The sequence below is a fragment of the Ictidomys tridecemlineatus genome, chromosome 2 (assembly GCF_052094955.1).
Source record: "Ictidomys tridecemlineatus isolate mIctTri1 chromosome 2, mIctTri1.hap1, whole genome shotgun sequence".
Lineage (NCBI taxonomy): Eukaryota > Metazoa > Chordata > Mammalia > Rodentia > Sciuridae > Ictidomys > Ictidomys tridecemlineatus.
Window position 1 is genome coordinate 2,067,936 of NC_135478.1, and position 19,492 is coordinate 2,087,427.

At 67.4% G+C, this 19,492-nt stretch overlaps 2 protein-coding genes across 8 annotated transcripts in view; one reads left to right on the forward strand and one right to left on the reverse strand.

The window, feature by feature from the left end:
- Nfic (nuclear factor I C) overlaps nucleotides 1–15,999 on the forward strand; it is a 51,449-nt gene extending 35,450 nt beyond the window's left edge. For 5 of the 7 annotated variants that reach the window (XM_078028304.1, XM_078028291.1, XM_040291124.2 and 2 more), the window contains exons 7-10: nucleotides 3,141–3,266; nucleotides 5,212–5,396; nucleotides 7,809–7,893; nucleotides 10,798–15,999. In XM_078028304.1, the coding sequence (XP_077884430.1) occupies nucleotides 3,141–3,266; nucleotides 5,212–5,396; nucleotides 7,809–7,859 (362 nt within the window). In that variant the 3' untranslated portion in view covers nucleotides 7,860–7,893; nucleotides 10,798–15,999. The remainder of the gene's footprint in view (nucleotides 1–3,140; nucleotides 3,267–5,211; nucleotides 5,397–7,808; nucleotides 7,894–10,797) is intronic. The other 2 variants (XM_078028300.1, XM_040291125.2) reach the window with 1 other exon arrangement.
- Smim44 (small integral membrane protein 44) overlaps nucleotides 1–19,492 on the reverse strand; it is a 49,453-nt gene that overhangs the window by 23,726 nt on the left and 6,235 nt on the right. The gene's annotated exons all lie outside the window — the stretch shown is intronic.

Here is a 19,492-nt window from a genome sequence, read left to right on the forward strand (position 1 = left end):
TTGTGGTCGCGCCGGCAGCGTGCTTCGGAAGTAAATCCGGGTTCACGAGTTCCCGCAGCTGTGCGGTTCCCTGCTATCCCGGAAGGACCGGCAGTGCCGCCCTGTGGGCTCCCCTGTGGTGCAGAGATCCCTGCGCCCTGGGGTCCTCCGCGGGACTCGGGCCGTCGGGGCTGTCGTCCTGCACGGGCCTCCGTTCCCGTGGCGTCCCTTCCCGAAGCGAGCCCTGTGGGCGGGGGCCTCCTAGGGCCCTCCTCAGTCCACGTGTCTCCTGGGACTGGGCAGCGGCTCCTCGGGGTCACTTGGCTGCCTCCGAGGTCCCCTTCTGGGTCCCTGCCCCCGCAGCCCTCGTCCAGAGGCCCGTTGCTGGAAGGTTCCCTCGTGGGCTGGCCTCTGGCGCCCCAGACCCTCAGCTGACCCACCCCACGGTGGTCTCGGGCCGGAGCTCCAGGTCCTCCCGGTGTGGGAGGGACCCGGGGGGGACCCCCGGCCTGCCACCGCCCGGCCTCAGTGCCGCCCCCCCGGGGTGGGCCTGCGGAGAGCGGGAGGAGGTGGGCGAGGTGCCCTGCGCTGGCTGGTGTCTTGCTGGGATCAGCCCAGGGTCTGGACCTGTGGGTCTGGCCCTCCTGTCACCGTGTGGACGACCGCAGCCCTGCAGCCCCGGGGAGCCCTGTCTCTCTGGTCCTAGGGTTGGTTCAGCGTCTGGGTCCCTGTGTGTCAGGCTGGGTTCTAGAAAGGCCCTTTAATAAGCTTAGGTTTGCTTGGAAGAGAGAGCAAACCCAAAGGACAGTCCCTTTCTCTCTCAGGTAAATGTCCAGCTGTTGGCATACCCGGGCAAGAGTGACAAGGGACTCGGGCTCCTGCCTGGGATTCTACTCAGCATAGTTTTCATTTCCACCTCATGGTCCAAGATCACTACTGGAGCTCCAGCCATCAGGAGTGCACTCCAGCTAGGTGTGGTAGTGCAGGCCTATGATCCCAGTGACTCAGGAGGCTGAGACAGGAGGATCACAAGTGTGAAGCCAGCCTCAGCAACTTGGCAAGGCCCTGTCAAAAAATAAAAGAGGCTGGGCGCATAGGTCAAGGGAGAGGCTTGATCCCCGATACCAAAAAAAAAAAGAGAAAAAGCTGCTCTTTTCAGAAGTGGCCTTGAGCCTCTTCCTGCTGTCCCTGTGCCCAGGAGGCATTCAGGCGCCATTCCTAGCTTCCAGGGGAGCCAGGGAGGCTTGCTGTGGGCATCCTGTGCCGCAGGCTTCTCACAGGGGACACCGGAGGCAGACCTCGGCGAGCACTGTCGCTGCCCACTGGCTCCCTTTCACTGGCCACGCCCCTCACATCCCTGCCTGAAACCCCCTGTGAGGTGGTGCTGGCCGGGCCCAGGAGTCCCCATGGTGGGGGGCCGAGGTCCTGCCCCCGGGCCTCTCAGTCGACGTGCCTGGGGCCGTGGACAGGAGCCTGCTCTGTGCCGTCTTCAGGCTCCTGTGGTCACCTCTTCCGGATCGGGACCTTAAACGGAGCCTGCCCCAGGTCACACCCCCCAGGTCAGAGCAGGGGTGGGGGTGCAGCTTCCCTGGGCCCCCCACTTCCAGCTCAGGCGGGCCGTGCAGAGGAAGGGGAGCCTGCCCGCTGCCCCCGTGTCCCTCGTCCCTCAGGGAGGCCCAGAGCGAGCACCAGCCAGAGGGCAATCGGAGGAGGGGAGCCCCCGTCACCCCCCACAGGGGAAGGGGGGGAGCCGCCACCAGAAGGGCCACCTGGGTGACACTGTCCCCAGGGGCCTGGCCATGTCTGGGGACATGTTGGCAGCAGTTGGAGAGTGCCTGGCCTGGGGACCCTGCCCAGCACCTACAGTGCCCGGGTGCCCCCGAGAACCGCCCAGTGCCAGGCCCGGGGGCCACGCTGGGCGGGGTCCGAGCCCTGCCAGGAGTGGGACGCTGGCCCCCTGCAGCAGGGCCAGGTGCCGTCCGGTTGCCGTGCGTCACCCACGTCCCTGCCTGCCTGGTCCTGGGCCTGTGTGGACCCACAGGCCCGGCAGCAAGCAGACCGGCCTGCCACGGGGCAGACAGGTGGGGCCTCTTTAGTAAAGGAACCCAGTGGCATCCCATGGGGACGCTGGTACACGAACTCCCATTACACCCTGGGGCCCGTGGCGGCATGTCCACCCAGAGCGTCTGGGCCAAGGGGTGCGGTGGGGTCTGTTGGACAGCCGGTGCTGCCCAGGCTGCGGGGCACGCAGTGGCTTGGTGAGCGAGCCCTGCCAGCCTGTGGGTCCCGGGGCAGCTGCCGGGATAGGGCGCCCGACGCGTGTTGGGCAGGCGGGGACGCCGGGCAGTGCCGTCACCCTCTGGAGGCCACGGGGCAGGGCCGTCCACACCTCCGTCCATGCCCTGTCGTCCTGCAGGCCCCTGCCCATGCCCTCTGGGCCCCCCGGGCACTCCTGGCCCTGGGTGAGCCCAGGCCCTGCTCCTAGCCGCCCTCGGCTAGTATCCCTTGTGGTGTCCAGGTGGGCAGAGGGCCTCTTGGGTGGTCCATCCTGCGGGCGTCCATTGCTGGGCCTCCTAGGAGCCTCCATTGAGGCCATGGCCCCCCTGCCCCACAGGCGCGGACTCCACCAGTCCCCCGGCTCTGCCACCCACCCCCAGGCTCACAGCAGTATCGCGGCCACCAGGGGCAGCCGTGCTGTGGCCGTGGGAGCAGAGACCAGGAGGCGCCCTGGCCAGCGGGTGCCCTGAGCCTGGAGCCCGCCTGTCAGACCCTCCCCTGTCTCTGCTTTGCCCCCTGGTGAGACCCCGGGTGGGGGTCCTGCGCTCCTCTGCCCACCCGCCCCGCCCGCTGCTCCCGTGTCCGCCACACCCGGTCACTCTGGTGTGAGCGGGCTCCGCTGTGCACAGTTAGTGGCTGCAGAGTGTCCCCCGCTGGCTCGGGGGTGGTGCTGGGCTCCACCTGTGGGCATCCAGCTGCCCGCCCACTGCCTCAGACCCTGGGGCCTCCTACCCTGCTCCGAGCCTCGCTGCTCCGACAGGAAGTGGGCTTCCTGGCCCCAGGACAGGAAGTGGCGTGACACGCTGAGCTTGTGGGCGCTGGTGCTCGGGAGGTCTGGGGTCCTGGGAGCATGACCCCTGGACCTGTCATCCCTGTCCCTACAGGCATCTCGTCCCCGGTGAAGAAGACAGAGATGGACAAGTCGCCCTTCAACAGCCCGTCCCCCCAGGACTCACCCCGACTGTCCAGCTTCACCCAGCACCACCGGCCTGTCATCGCCGTGCACAGCGGTGAGTGTCTTGGGCCCCGGCAGGGAGGGGTGCTGGGCCCTCTGCTCAGAGCCATCCCCCCCGGGGAAGTCCCACGAGACGTCTGACCAGGAGCCACATTGCTGTGGCCTTCCAGCCTGGAGAACACAGAGGTAGTGAACAGTGCGCAGGGCTGAGTTCCCGCTCTGCCAAGAGGACTCAGCCTGGGGCTCGCCCCACTGTGTCCCCGGGCCCTGCATGGTCCTATCCCTGTGTCCCCCAGACACGCTGGCTCACCAGGCAGAAGCTGCCACCAGGCCAGAGTGCTATGGAGCGGGCTGCGTGCGGCCTTCTCAGGGACTTGAGAGGGAGGCCAAGGCCAGGCCGGGCCCTGCCTGGGCACACCGTCCCCCCAGGAGAGGGGTCACAGAAGGACGTGCACTGCAGCGGCACAGGCCAGCAGCTGGTCACCCTGCCGGCCCACTCCCTTGCGCACTGGTCGGGGGATCAGTGGCCACACGGCTTGTCCCCGCAGGAGCCTGGAACAGGCTCAGGGCTCCCCCAGCACCAGTCCCTGCCACACACCTGGCCAGGCGGCCACGGGCCACCTCAGGAGGCAGACACAGGGCAGGACCCGCGTGCTGGGGCCAGGAGTTGGCCAGGGAGGCCCCGGCCGACCACTCCTGTCCGTGACATGTGGTGGGCATGTGGCCTGGACCCCTCGCCCTGGGGCTGGGAGCAGGGCAGCCGGGGACACACAGGAAAGCCACTCTATGGGGCGGGTGACAGCGGCACAGCAGGTGCTCAGGGCACGGAGCTGTGTAGGGACGCGCACCCGGAGGTCCTCGGCCCCATCTGCAGGAGCGAGGTGGCAGCTGCAGCTCAGTGAGAGCCAGACACCCAGGCCACCAGATGTGACCCAGTGACAGGAGAGTCCAGGACAGCAGAGTCCAGAGATGGGACGTGGACCCGCAGGGGCAGGATTAGGAGGGCCAGGGCTTCCTTAGGGGTGACGGAATGTTCTAGAATCCGTGGTGACGTTTGCAGTTTCTCGAGGGCACCGAACAGCACTCAATTGCAGGCTGTTCCAGGGGACAGGGGACTTCACGGTGCCCTCGGGGGACTGTTTCTCAGACCTCAGAGAGCCAGAGCCCACGGGTGCCCTGTCCCCCGTGGGGAGGGTGGTGCAGAGCCTGCTCGGCCTCCATGGACCTCGGGGGTCTCCAGGCGTGAGCGCACTGTGGGGCCGGCTCGTCCTGCGTGGAGACGGGCCTTGCCCGGGTTCCCCCTCCAGGGCCAGCCGAGGGACAGAGCCCCCGGCCCCAGGCTGTACTGTTAGCTGCAGGTGGACGCGGGGCCTTTGCCTTGGGAGCGAGGACAGCACCCAGGGCCCCTCGTGGGTGCAGGGAGCCCCGGCCCCGGCTCCGCGTCAGTCCTAACAAGATCTATCCTCTGGCCCTTTTGGAAAGGCCCTGCCGAGGCCCACGTCAGGTGGACAAGGGACCAGGTGGCCTGGGCTCCAACCCCGGGGTGGCCACCTGCTTGCTGGTGGTCACAGGCAGGTGACCCGTCTTCCAGGTCACGCTGACACCCTCTGTTTGGAGCATTGGGAGCCGGGCGCCGGAGCCGCTGGTCATCCCGGCTGCTCAGGAGCCGAGGCGGGAGGACAGCGGCTCCAGGGCAGACTCAGCAATCAGTGGCGTTCCGCCCCCAAATAAAAGGGCGCAGCGGGTGGCGGGGGACTCGCAGACGTGCGCGGGGCTTGGGTCCCATCTCAGCCCTGCAAAAAAAAATAAGTTGGGGACAAGACAAGACGCCTCTGGGCTCCCAGGGGCCGTGAACTTGAGGATGCAGCTGGGTGGCCCGGGCGGGTGCTGCCTGGCCCTGTGGTATCGCGGCCTGTCATCGAGCACCAGGAAGCAGGTGGGGCCCATGCCCTCAGCCCAGCAGCCCTGCCCGTGACCCCTGCCTCCTGCTGTCTCCACAGGGATCGCCCGGAGTCCCCACCCGTCCTCGGCCCTGCACTTCCCCACCACGTCCATCCTGCCGCAGACGGCCTCCACCTACTTCCCCCACACGGCCATCCGCTACCCGCCTCATCTCAACCCCCAGGACCCCCTCAAAGATCTCGTCTCGCTGGCCTGCGACCCAGCCAGCCAGCAGCCTGGACCGGTGAGTGGTGGGCGTGGCTTCGGGGTGGCCACCGGCGACCCTGGCGCCTGGCGGCGCAGCACCTCCACTTCCATCGGCTTTACCAACGCAAGTGTGGCCTTCCCCGCGTCCGTCGGGCTGGGCCGAGTGGGTGGTCTGCGGGCACCGCCAGGCACCGCCGGGCCCCACTGGGCCCACAGCACCGCCAGCCCAGTGCGCGGGGAACTGCAGTTGGGCAGCGGCCGGCGGTCCGGCGCGGGCAGTGCAGAGACTCCACAGACCTTGGCCCTGGGAGTCGGTGGGTCCTCATGGTAAGGTCACTCTATGGGTCGTGTCTGGAACAAGTTAGGAGAGCGCCGGCCGCATCTGGCATGAGGTGACAAGGCTCAGAAGGGGAGTGAGGGTCTGCGGGTGGCACACGGAGGAGGCCACACGGGTACCCAGCGCGTCCGGGCTCAGGCGCTGTTGAGCGCTGTCCCCGGGGCTCTCCCTGGGCTGCTCTCAGACCCACCGCCCACCACCCCACCTGGCCGTGGACCGGGCGGGGCTCAGCTCCAGCATGGCCCGGCCGCAGGGACACCCGTCCCCTGTCCCCCAGTTAAACGAAGTGGCCAAGCTGCGGCTGCGGCCCTCCCACACAGGTGCTGCTGCCCCGGCCGCCCCCCACCTCCGCCGCGCCCCGTGCCTGTCCTAGCGAGTGCCCGGGGCTGGCTGTCCAGGGCCCTGGCCCCCGCCTGCCCAGCAGAGCTCAGCTGATGGCCTGCGTGGGCCAGAGTGGCACCCAGGGCGGCAGCAGTGAGCCACGGCCCGGGCCACAGTTCAAGGTCCACTTACCGCACCACGTGGCCTGGGGGACCTGCGAGCCCATCTGGGGCTCAGAAGCCCTGCTGTGCCCGGGGCTCCTAGCAACAGACATGCTGTCACTCGGGCGTCCCAGGGCCACCCGGCCCACGTCTTCTGTGGAAAGTAGACACCACGGCTGCCGTCGGAAGCCAGGGCTTCACCTGAAACCCCAGAGCCGGCCGCCAGCAGCGGGGCTGGACACAGGGCCCTGTTCCACACCTAGCGACGACCGTCCCCACCTGCCAGGCCACCCAAGCACATCCTCTGGCCCTTCTTGAGCGCTGGAGTACAGCCGGCCACTCCTGTCCCTGTCCTGAGCTCACGGTGGCCCCCATGGGGCCTCCCCTGCCACAACAGCCCCTGCCAGGGCCGTGCACCCCCTCTGGGCTGCAGGCCCCCCTTAGGCCCAGGCCCTAGTGCCCGGTCTCCATCAAGGCCAAGTGCAACCCTGGGGCCGTCCTGCCCACCAGCCGCCCGCCCTGTCTGCGCTTTCTGTCCCCAGCCTGTGGGTGTTCTGTATAAGGAGGGTCTCACGGGGTCACTGAGGCCAGCTTTGAACTCGTGTCCTCAGCCTCAGCCTCCTGCGCTGCTGGGGCCACAGGCCTGGCCCCTGCCCACTGCCTGTCCTGCCTTTCAGGCACTCGTCCTTCCCTCCCCGGGCGAGGCTCCTCACGGTGGGGGCCGGCTCACCCCAGCCCATCGCCACCCCTGCCCCCCAGGGTGGGCCGTGGGGCCCGGCCTTCTCTGAGCCCAGGCTGCGTGTCAGAGCTGCCCTTCTAGCTCGCGCCCGTGTGACCTCAGGGACGCCACTGGGCGTGGCCTCAGTCCGCTCAGCCACACGGGTTGGTCACGGTGCTAACTGGGGGACTGCGGGGAGCAGGCTGTGACGTGGGTCAGAAGGACGCTCGGTGTGGTGGCGGGAGTGGGGTCGCCCCTGCGCCCCGCAGTTCTGGCCGCCTGTCCGTCAGAGGGTGGGCATGGCGTTTGCTGGGGACTGCACTGGGCGGGGCGTACCTCAGTGAGGGTGTGGTCAGCAGCACGAGCCCTGGGTCCACCCCAGCACTGCAGAAAGGGGCAAAAGCTGGACCACCCTGGGCCCCTGCAGCCACCGCGTCACAGATGGGGACCACAGGGCCCTCCCTCCCCGCCTCCCACTGTGCACCCCGCCTTCCCCACCTCCCTCCACGAGGGAGGCCGCCCTGGACCTCCCAGGTCCGGCCTCAGCGCGCCGCCTGGCCCACAGCCGTCGGGCCGAGTCCTTTGTGCAGTGACAGAACCCACCAGGGAGTTAGGATAGACCCGGGAGCCGGCCGCCCACCGCGCCCTCCAGCGCGGAGTGGTACTCTCGCGTCCTCAGTCACTCATGGCACAGGCTGCGCCCGAGAGGGACACCGAGTAACTCACAGCCTCCCTCTGCCCCGCTCGTCCCTCGGCCGGGACCCTGGCCCTTGAGTCAGGACTCCCGGCTCTCCAGGATCCGGATCAGCCAGGGGCCAGCGGCTCGGAGCCCCGGGAGCCGGGTACACAGACACCCTCTCTGCCACCCGCGCCCCCTCGCTAACGGGCTCTCGGTCTCTCTCCTCCCTGCAGCCTACTCTACGCCCGACACGTCCCCTGCAAACCGTTCCTTTGTGGGATTAGGACCAAGGGATCCGCGGGCGTGTATCAGGCACAGGTAGGGGCCGAAGGCCGGCGGGGGGCGGGGGGCTCAGGGAGAGGCCGCCTGCTGGGCCTGCACCTTCACTGTGGCGCAGGGCCGGCCTCCCGCAGCCCACCAGGGCCTTGAGCCCGCTACTGGCTTCTTGGGACACCAGGCAAGGCTGGACTTCCCGCCTCGGCCTCCGAGGGCACACCACACCCAGGGATGTGAAGCAGCCCTGAACTGCCCACCGCTTCCCAGTGGCATCTCCTGCCCCAGAGACAGAGACTAGGGTCCATTTGTCTAGAGGGGAAACCAAAGCCCAGAGAGGCAGGCCATTTGCCCGAGGTCACACAGCTCAACACCAGAGCCTTCACCCCAGCCTTCATCCCTCTCATGCTCTGGCCAGGGAGAGGCAGGGAGTTGGCTGCCAGGGCATTCCATGATGGGTGGGTGGACCTTCCCGAACAGCCACCCGGCCCTACCAGTCCAGCAGGTGGTGGAGCAGGTGCGGGCTCTGAGGAGGGGACTCCTTGCAGGTCAGCAGGACCGGGGACAGGGTCAGGCAGGACACAGTTGTCCTTCCAGGTGGAGTGTGTGCCAGGCGGTCGGCAGGGAGCAGGACGGTGAGGAGCAAGTGCCCTGGCGAGGCCTCAGCCCCAGGCCCAAGCACCCTGCACCTGCCCTCCGCTTGGGGCCTGCTCTGCTGCTGGTGCAGGCTGGACCCAGAGGCCCGCTGCCTGGCCTGAGGAGGCCACAGGATTTGTGGCTAAGAGCAGTGGTGGCCACAGCCCGGCCTCGCAGGCCTGGCCACAGAGAGCCAGCTCAGGGCAGCGCAGCTCTGCAGAGCTGGTCGTGTGCAGACCCCGTGCCCAGACCCCCAGCCACCCGAGCCCCCAGCTGGGAGAGGAGCGTCCCTCTACCCTGGTCGCCTGGGCCCTGTGTGACTCCAGCTGTGCCCCTGGGGCCTCCCCAGCCTCCACCCAGCCTCTCTCCCAGGGAACCAGCAGAGGGGGAGGCACGCAGCTGAGGGCGGCAGGCGGCTCGTAGGAGCTGAGGGGTCCTGGGGACCGCAGTCTCTTCCTCTGGCCTTAAGCACCTCCCAGAGAGCCGTTGAGGGACAAAGAGCAGGACTTCCCTACACTCCCTCCAGCCCGATAGCGAGTCGCCCCTGCGCCCAGTGCCGACGGAGCCTGGCATCCCCTGGCTGTGCCACCTAGCGCCCTGCCCCCAGGAGCCCGGGGATGTCCCCCTGCTTCAGAAATGAAAGCTGATGAGGAGCGGGCGGCTCGGCCTCCACGGTCAGCCTCTGCCTTCCACGAAGCTTTCTGACCGACTGCCTCTGGGCAGCGCCACCTGCAGCCTCACCGCCTGAGCCCTGAGCCGGGAAGGAGGCCGAGGCGGCCAGATGGTGCCTGGGCTCTCCCCTGTCCATCCTCTCCTGCCGGCTGGACCCTGGGAGGACCTGGAGAGGGCGGGACAGGGCTGGCAGTCCCCGGGGTGGCTGGCAGCGGAGGCCAGGGGAGGTGGCAGCACGGGTTCGGGAGACGCCGTGAACGAGGGGCGGCCGGGGCCGAGCTGGCCTGAGGCAGCGTGGGCTTCACCTGGGGCGTGGGAGCCCTGGAGGACGCTAGTGGGCGGCCAGCCGGGTCAGGGTCGGAGGAAGGTGGCGGGCACTGAGGGGAAGCCGCGTGGCTGGGAGACCTTGGGGGGCAGAGGGCCCCTCGTGTCCTGGGAGCAGCGCTGCCCTAGCTGGCCAGTCCCCAGGGGAGCAGCCTGGAGCCAGACCTGGGGGTGGGCGTGGGGAGGGCCGTGGTGCAGGGTCAGCGCCTCCCCTGCTGGCCACTCCAGGAGGCTGCGCCCTCCACCCCTCCCGCAGGCCTGGCCCTCGCTCACCGCCCCTCCTCCACCCCAGACTGCAGAGCCCCTCGGGCTCCCCACACCCGGCTCTGCGGAGGAGCAGCTGGGGTCAGAGGGCCAACCACAGTGGCCGCCACAGCCAGGCTGCAGTGGGAGGGGCAGAGGCGAGGTCACCCCGTCCTGTCCAGAGCTGGAGCCAGGCAGAGCCAGAGGGGTGGGAGGAGGGAGGGAGGGTCACGCCCAGAGCCTGTCTGGTTGCCAACGGAAACCAGACATGAGGTAATGGCCGAGATGAACTTGAACTTGGCTGGAGGTGGGGGCCAGAGCCATGGTGCGGGTTCAGGAGAGGCCGGCCGCCTGCTGGAGGGGCTGGGACTCCCTGGGGCACCCGCCCAGCCTCAGAGGGAAGGAGGGAGGGGCCGGGCCCTGAGGGAGAGCTGCCCACATGGGGCAGAGCCTGTTCCTGGGCAGGGGTCTGTGGGGACGGGGGGCTGTCTGCAGTGCCCACCGCCCCGGGCGGTGCAGGGGGCTCCTCAGGCAAGCTGCCAAGGGAGGGGACCTGGGGCCTCTGTCCAGGACAGTGAGCCCAGACCCAGGGCCCTGCAGCCTGAGTCCCCTGCCCAGCCACCTCACGTGGTCACCTGGGCAGGACAGCTGATTCCTGGGCCCCACTCTGTGGACGGGCAGGGAAGAGCCCTGTGCCTGGAGGTCTCGGGGTCACTGAATGGGAAACACAGTCCGCAGCGTGGACGGCCTCCGTCCCGGGGCCTGGGCCGGCCGCTCCTCTGCGATGGAGGGTGGGGGCCAGGAGGAGCCCCGTCCCTTCCTGCTGCTCCAGGCTGAGGTCACGGGAGCAAGCAATCAGAGCGCAGGGCAGCTTGGACCCGGGTGACAGGGCCCTGGGGACACTCTCGCTCCGCCCCACGTGCCCGGGCTGTGCTGGCGCTGTCCCCGTGATCGTGAGTCCGCCTTGGCTGGAACCGTCTCTGGCAGCTGGTGCAGGGGCCGGGGGCAGGCGTGGACGGGCAGGCCAGGCCAGGAGGACCTGACCCTCTCTCTCTCTCTCCCCGCGCTGCCCAGTCCTGGTACCTGGGATAACAGAGGTCTCTTCCCGCCTCTCCTCCATCGTCCTGGGGACCCGGGGCACCGGCCCCCACCCGCGTTCTCGGTGGAAAATCAGAGCGAGCAAGACCGCCCCTGCCGACTCCCAGCTTGGCCGAAAGACGGCACCGACGGGCGCAGGAGGACGAGGGAGGAGGACGAGAGACACACCGTGCCCTCCCGACGCCCCGCGGCCCGCGGGAGGCCGCAACAGGGTCTCCCTAAGTTATTCATCTCCTTCCTCGGCCACCCGCTGCCCCGTGGCACCAGCGCTGCCCAGAGACCAGGTGAGCACAACCTGGCGCCTGTGGCCAGGGCCAACGGACGGGCAACGCCCAGCAAGGCCACCTCCCCCTGGGCCTGCGCCACCGCCACCAGCGAGGGGACCCCGGCCAGTCCCCCTCTGTGGATGGTGATTGCCAAAGAGGGGAGGCAGGTGCTGGCGGGAAGGGGTCAGCAAGGACCCCAGCCTCGGGCAGCAGAGACCTTGACGGAGGGTGCGGTGGGCGGACGAGTGGGAAGGGCTGCAGAGCAAAGTGGGGAGGCCCTGGATGTGGCAGGGGTCCATCGCTGGCACTCACCAAGGAAGGACGCCAGGCGGGCACTGGGGGAGCCCAGGCGGGCCCTGAGGCTGGCCACGCCCTCCCAGACCCCCCGAGGACCTGCCTGGCCCTGCTGTGCTGGGGACTTGCCTTCGGCCCTCGGGAGGAGAAGTCTCTATGCAATTAGACCCTAGCCCGCCCGGCCCGGCGCTGCCCGCCGCCCGCCCGGCACCCAGGGAGGAGTCCGCGCACAGCAGGAGACGCACTTTCTGAGGACGGGGTGGGCCAGGCTGAGTGGAGGGGCCGCAGGGCCTCCCTGTCCCCAGGCGGAGGCCAGAGAGTGGTTTAAGTGCCTGATCCCCACCGGCCGCCCCATGTCCAGCTGGGACAGTGTGGCCGGGCTCCCACCCCCGCTCCCAGCCGCCTCCACTCACAGGCCCCTCATTGCTGTGTCCCCAGAGCTAGAGAGATGGGACCCCAGGGCTGCGCTGGGCGTGCCCCAGGCACCCCGGGCTGGGCTCTGGGCAGGCCCCGCCTCCTCGCCAGTGCCTTACACCTGGAGCAGCCCGTGCCTGCGCCCCCAGGGACCCCGTGCACTTTCACGTCCCACAAGGGGAGGTGCAGAGCCACCTGGAAGGGGAGCAGGCCTGGGCGGAGGGCTCTGGGGACAGGCCTGGGCTTCCACCTGCAGCCCAAGGACCTCTCATCCGCTATGCGTTTCCGTTGAGCTGCTCCAAAACACTAAGCTGGGCGCTGGGGAACCTGACCCCGGCCCAGCCGTCCCACCGTCCCCTCCTAGGATTGCTGTCGTGGGGCCTCGATGGCGGTGCTGTGTGTTTGGGGGCCACTGAGCCCCAGCGCAAGGACCCCTTCTGGCCCACACATCCCAACTGACATCCTTCATGCCTGGCGCTGGGGACAACCCCAAGACCCGCCCCGCCCCGGGCCAAAGCCATCATGCAGGACGGCCTCCAGGCCCGTCCACCCCACACTGCCCCGACCGTCTCCCCCACCCCAGCTTCCAGACTCTCCTCCCAAATTGGCCCCGGGGCCTTGGCCAACCTGCTGGTCACTTGGAGAAAGACCCTTCTGCTGACCCCCCCCCTTTTGCCCAGAGGGTCCTGCCATCCTCAGCCTCGAACCCTTGGTCCCTCTGTCTGTCCGTCCGTCCATCCTCAGGGCCCCTCCACTGGGTGACCGTTTGGGGACCAAAGCGTGGGCCACTCTCGGGGAAAGCAGAGGCATCTGGAAGCGTCTCAGCCAGGGTGGGGGTGGGGAGGGGCCGCTCAGGCGACCTGGGGTCGGGGCGCACAGAACCAGCTCTTTACCTACTTTGCATGGTGCTTAGGACCCCGCGGCCCGGCTCCGGCGTCGCCCACGGTGGCGCCTGCATGGCAGATATACCTGGCTCTGTCCCTCCGCCTCCCGGCCCCCTCTTGAAAAAATCAAAAAACCCTTTAAAAAGTTCCATGTTTCCTAATTTGCACGAAGTTTCTACCACATGATGTGCCTTGCCTCGGAGAATAAGTATTACTCTACAGTCTCGGCTCTCAGCTGCATGTGTGCACGCGTAGTCAGGCCACGGGACGGATACAGTCCACGGGGTGTACTTCTATTTGTAAAAAAAAAACAAAAAAAAAAAAACAAAAAAAAAATAATAAGAAGATTTTTTTAAAGAAGAGAAGCTCTGAGCAGGCCCGCGGCTGTCCCTCGGTCTGCGCCCTGCCCGCCTGGCCGGCTCCTCGGCTCCGCTGCACCGGGGCTCCCTGGTGCTCACCTCTGCCACCCCAGCCCAGGCCCAGGGTCCACAAGGGTCATCTGAGTCCCTGCCCTGGCCCAGGGAGGACTTCCCACGCCGGGCACAGGCCAGCCACGCCTGCAGCCTGCAGGTGGACCCTCCCGCCCCCGATGCACACCTGGCCAGGGTCGGACTGCTGCCCCACCCAGGGCACCTCCTCTTCCCCACCTGCACCCCACCTTCTCACCAAAGGACCAGCCTCGGGGGCTCTGCCCAGCTCCGTCTTCCAGCTGTGAGCAGGAGGGTGCCGGCCGCAGCGCACAGAAAGGCAACTCTATGCAACACCCGTCCCCGGTCAGCTGGCCCGGCCAGGGCCGCAGGGCACTGCAGCCACCAGGGCACCGAGTCACGAGCCTCAATTGGCCCCGGTGGTCACCAGGCTGTCGCTTGTCCCTGACCTGCGTTCTCTGTCCTCTTTCTCTCCCCTCCCCTCTCCCCTCCCTCCCCCCCCTCATTTACAGTTCCTTTTGCTCTTTCTTGACCAAAGTTAAGACAGTAGCCAGGTGGTCAGTGGGCAGCCACATGGGCAGGAGTCTCCGACCTGGGCCCCCCACTCCCCCCCAGGCATCCCACACAGGTCACCAGGCGGAGGGTCCCGAGGGTCCTGCCTTCAGGCCCCAGGACTGGCCTCGAGCACTGCATGACTCATCCTGTTCCCTCCAGAAAGCCACCTGTGCTCCAGGACACAGCCCGACTGGCCTGGCTGCCCCTAGGGACCATCCTAGGCCTGGGCTCACGGTTGACCTTGCTGTCTCTGGCTTTTCATTGTGCTGCTCCTGAGTGTCACCTGGGGGCAGGGGCAGCCGGAGTGGGGGGCATGGTCCCCGGGACCGTCTTGCCCTCCGCTGCCTCGTGCCTCAGCACACCCCTCAGGAAGACAGCCGCGGGCACCGCCCGGGCCCCAGCCACAGACGGCTCTCAGGCCCTCACGAGGGTGGCAGGAGGGTCCATGCCAGGCAGCGCACTGTCCTGGGGCCACCAGGTTCTCAGACTGCCCTGCTTCTCAGAAAAGCCACAGTGGCTGGCCCCCGCACACTGAGAGCCAGTGTCCCTGCTGGCCTGTGGCGGGCACAGGGTGGGTGTCTTTGTCCTGTGGGGGCTGGGGGGTGGTTTGTCTTTCCTGCATGAGACTGGCATCTCCCAGGCAGGTCCTCTCCCCAGCCCACTGTCCCCTCACAGCCACAGCCAGGCCAGGCCCCTCAGGCGGCCCTTGGGGCCCACTCAGACCAGTTGCCCCCCCTTTCCCCAGGTGGAGCCCTCGCTACCCGGCTGGCCAGGCCACAAGGGGGTGGCCTGGTCCCATGGGTCTGGGGGAGAGGCATGCAGGGGCCCATTGCCCAGGTTGGGTCCAGAGCCACACACAGGCTGGACAATCAGATCCCAAAGGAATGCCCAAAGGAACAGGGAGGACCTGGGGCCGAAGGACCGCCACCTTGGGTGATAGCTCCCCGGCAGGTGGTGGCAGCCTCTGCCACCACACTGTTCCCGGCGCGGGACCTGTGCACATCCCCACCACACCATGGCCACTGCACACTGTCTCCCCAAGGTCTGGGGGACAGCATGCCAGCCCTCCCCGCTCCGGCCTCTCAGGCGCCTGAGGTCCTCGGACCCAGTGCAGACTGTGGGCTGCAGGGGGCACCGGGTCCTCTGCCCGGCTGCCCGCTCGTGCTGGGAGTGAGATCCATCCTGGATCCAGCTCCTCCTCTCCCTGGGATGCCCTGAGTCCCCTCTAAGGTACCCTGTCCCCAAGAGAGCGAGCGTGGGAAGCGGGGCGCGGTGGGCGGCCGGGGCAGGCGGAGGCAGCCCCAAAGCTGCGCCAGCAGAACCCCTTGCCCTCGATACCAAACCAGACTCCGCGCAGTGCCTCACGGTCTGCTGCCGCGGCTTTGGGCCCCTCCCCGCCCGGCGTCCCCCAGCCCGGCCCCGGGGCTGGGAAGGAGGGCAGGCTGGAGAGGGGGCCGCCTCCCTCCACCTGGACCCGGCCCCCCTCCACCCCACCTGCGGCCTGGGCAGGGCCCCTCCCACAGGAGCCCCAAAGCCCACTCCCCAAATGCACGTGAGCCCCCTTCTTCCACCCTGAGCCCAGCCAGAAGCCAAAGCCCCTCAAGAGCAGGGGGCCCAGCCCACCCCTGTCCCCTGCCTGCCCCTCACCTGGCCAAGAGCGCGCTGGGGGACAGGACAGGGGCAGGGAGAGGGTCAGTTCCCTCTGGGCCCTTCTCCTCCTCTGTCCCTCCCCCCCCACTGCGTCTCTCTGTCTCTCCTTTTCTCTCCCCATCTCTGTCTCTGCCTGTCTCTCGCTCGCTCTCTGTCCCTGTCTCTCTCCGTCTCTCCCTCCCTCTCCCCCCCCCCCGTCCCTCTCTATCTCCCCCTCTCTCTCTCTCTCTCTGTCCCCCTCCTTTGTCCCTGTAGTTTGGGATGGGGATTCTGGGGACCCTCTCCCTCTTTGCCTCGGAGGTTTTCTGAGTTTTCGGGTTGGTTTTGGATCTGCTCACAGCAGGACAGTAGTCTGTCCCTTGCTTTCTGCTTGTGGCACACCCGAGGACACGCTCACACCCCTGCTCGGAACCACGCGGACGCTTCCGGCTAGCCTGTGGCCACTGCCGCCCAGTCCCTCCCCGGCCGGGGAGCGAGGGACAGAGCGCCCCGCGGGCTGACTCGTGCCCCGCCGTGGCCTGGTACCGGTTCTGGTTTGCGGACGCGCCGCCCGTTTGCGGGAGGTGACTCTGGCTGTTGTACTCTGTTGTTTCCCTATGCAAAAAAAAAGAAAATGGGGGGCCACAAGGTTCAATAAAAGGCAAAAAAAAGAAAAAAGTGTATAAAGATTAAACAAGCTCTGCTTCCGCTCGGCTGCCTGAGCCTCTTTCCGCGCCCAGCAGGGCACAGCGAGGGGGGTGGCTCAAGTGTTCCCCAGGGCATGAGGTCTGGGGCACTGGTGACTGTCACAGCTGGGGTGTCCCTGGGCAGCACCCTGCAGGGCCCCTGATGCCACCAGAGGGTGGCCTGGCCCTGTGTCCCCAGCACCCCCGGAGCCCTGCCCTGGCAGTGGCCACTGGGCCTTCCTGCAGCGGCCTGCTCTCTGGGCCTGGCTCCGCCTTCACAGTCCTGGCCTGAGCTCCTGAGGGCCGCCCGCCCGCCCGGGGCTCAGCCTCTTCCAAGCCAGGAGCGAGGGGGTGCAGAGGCGAGGGGGGCAGGACGGCCTGGCGGGCTGTGGCTCAGGGAGAGCCCGCAGGCTGCAGCGGAGAGCGAGGAGGAGGGAGGCAGGGGGAGACGGGCCACAGGGAGGACCTGGGCTTTGACCAGAGGGAGGTGGGAGCCATGAGCTGTGGACAGAGGAGGGGCCTGGCTCAGCCCCACCACTTCCACCTCCAGGGAGCGGCCCGTCCGCCCGCAGACCCCTGCCGCGTAGCAGCCTCCCTGCCTCAGCAGCCCTCCCTAGGCCTGGCCCCAGGTTGACCGTGTCTGTGCCCTGGCCTTCCAGTCTGGCGCCCTCGAGGCTGGGGCCAGGGAGGTGGGGGCCACACGTTTCCTGGGGGCCTGGGTGCTGCACCCCGCCCCTGTCCCAAGCACTCCAGGACCCCACGGAGCCCAGGGTGGGTGAGCTAAGCCTCCCTGCCGCCCAGGGCTCCTTCCCACAGAGGCAGCTGGGCACAGCAGGGCGGCGAGGCGTGGAGGCCCGTGCTCGGGTCCACCTGGCCCTCGGCTCACAGCCCTGTCCACCTCCCGAGCCTCCTCTTCTGCCCTTCCCACTGCCAGAGAAGGAGGACCCGGGGAACAGGCTGCAGGGGCCCGGCCTCGGCAGGCTCCACGGGGCCTGGGCACTCTGCGCCCCAGGGCCCTCTCCCCCCAAGGGAGGTGGGAGCCCAGGCCTGAGCTGCAGGAGCCGGGCCTCCGGGTCCTCCTGCTCGGCTTCCTGAGCTCAGGATGGTGTGGGCGCGTGGGCAGCCAGGCCCTGAGGGGATGGGGGGCAGGGGATGGGTGGGAGTGGGGGGGGAGGGGGCCAGTGGAGGATGCAGGGTGGCTACAGGGCTGCCCAGGAGGAGGAAGGAGGAAGGGAGAGGTCTCGGGATGGGGTGGACAACCAGGATGAGTGTCTGGGGCGGGGCGGGTGGTGAAGATGCTACTGTGCTGATTGAGTCCCACATGAGGACAGGTGGCGCTGTGAAGCCCTGCGGTGGCCTTGCTCCTCCAGCTGCCCAGCTCCCCCTGTAGGCCAGGGCTCTGGGAGGTGGGGCCCACCTGTGGTGGCCTCATGCACTAAGTGGGTGACCCCCAGATGGGCAGGCAGCAGCAGGCCACATCGCAGGCATGGAGGACCCACATCCTCCCACCCTCCCTCCTGCCGAGGACCCGATGAGCAGGGAGCATCAGCTGAGGCCCTGCGGGAGCAGCCCGGGCCCAGGAGGCTGCAGGTGCAGCTGGGCAGGAGGAGGGCGGCCCCAGGGCGGGGTGGGGCTGGAGTCCCTGGAGGTGGAGGGAGCAACCTAGGGAGGGGCTGGGAGGGGCCCCAGCCACCCAGCACCCTGGCTCCCTGAGGCCGCCGATCCCCACGCCCCAGGGCAGCAGAGGCGGGTCCTGATTCCTGGGCAGCAGGCCTTTGGATGGCTCCTTCAACCTGGTGACCTCTCTCAGGTCCCACAGAGTTTCCAGACTGGGGTGATCAGAACTCCCTCCCATCTCCCATGTTGTAGAACAGGAGCCAACTACAGGTTCAGAGAGGCTGGGCCACCTCCCTAGGGCTGCGCAGCACTCCAGTGGAACAGAAAAGGACGCCCACTCACAGCTCCGTCCTCAGAGGAGAACCTCTGGGCTTGACCTTGGGGAACCTGCAGCCACCCGCATCCCTGGGGCAGCCAGGGCTCCAGCTCTGCCACCACCAGAGGGAGGCCTATCCTGGGAACTCCCGCCTTCCTTCAGCATTGGGCTGCAGAACAGCAGGAGGCTCCCGTGCTGGGCCCACATCAGTCATCCTGGGGTCCTCTGCCCCCTGGCGGGCCATCCTGGGGGTGTCCCAGACAGAAGTGGAGCCACCTGGCTGAACAGGCCTGTGTACCCACAACCCCACCCAGAACGGCGTCTCAAACGCTGGCCTTTACCGAGCTCCTCATGAGGAACAGCTGAAGCCACCAGGCATGGGGCCATGCCTGTCACCCAGCCATCTGGGATCTGAGCAAGAGGATCACAATTTCCAGGCCAGCCTGGGCAACTTATGGAGGCTTGTCTTAGAATAAAAGGGTTGGCTGCCGATGTGGCTTCTGGTAGAGCTTTGCCTACACTCTGCCAGGCCCTGAGTTCCATCCCCTTGCCAGAGAAGAAAGAGCAGGAGGAGGAAGAAGGAGGAGGAGGAGGAGGAGGAGGAGGAAGAGGAGAAGGAGGAGAAGCAGGAAGAGAAGCAGAAGGAGAAGGAGGAGAGGAAGAGGAGAAGGAGGAGGAGAAGCAGGAAGAGAAGCAGGAGGAGGAGGAGAAGGAGAAAGAGGAAGAGAAGCAGGAGGAGGAGGAGGAGGAGGAGGAAGAGGAGAAGGAGGAGGAGAAGGAGGAGGAGGAGGAAGAGGAGGAGGAGGAGGAGAAGCAGGAGGAGAAGGAGAAGGAGAAAGAGGAAGAGAAGCAGGAGGAGAAGGAGAAGGAGAAAGAGGAAGAGAAGCAGGAGGAGAAGGAGGAGGAGGAAGAGGAGAAGGAGGAGGAGAAGCAGGAGGAGAAGGAGAAGGAGAAAGAGGAGGAGAAGCAAGAGGAGAAGGAGAAGGAGGAGGAGGAAGAGGAGAAGGAGGAGGAGAAGCAGGAGGAGAAGGAGAAGGAGAAAGAAGAGGAGAAGCAGGAGGAGAAGGAGAAGGAGAAAGAGGAAGAGAAGCAGGAGGAGAAGGAGAAGGAGGAGGAGGAAGAGGAGAAGGAGGAGGAGAAGCAGGAAGAGAAGCAGAAGGAGAAAGAGGAGGAGAAGAGGGAGGAGGAGAAGCAGGAGGAGGGGGAGGAGGAGGATAAGGAGGACGAAGAGAAGCAGGAAGAGGAGAAGCAGGAGAAGGAGGAGGAGGAGAAGGAAGAGGAGAAGCAGGAGAAGAAGGAGGAGGAGAAGGAGGAAGAGGAGAGGCAGGAGGAGGAGGAACAGGAGGAGAAGGAGAAGCAGGAGGAGGAGCAGGAGAAGGAAGAGGTGGAGGAGGAGAAGGAGGAAGAGAAGCTAGAGGAGAAGGAAGAGAGGAGGAGCAGGAGGTAGAGGAGGAGGAGAAGCAGGAGGAGGGGGAGGAGGAGGATGAGGAGGACAAGAGAAGCAGGAAGAGGAGAAGCAGGAGAAGGAGGAGGAGAAGGAAGAGGAGAAGCAGGAGAAGAAGGAGGAGGAGAAGGAGGAAGA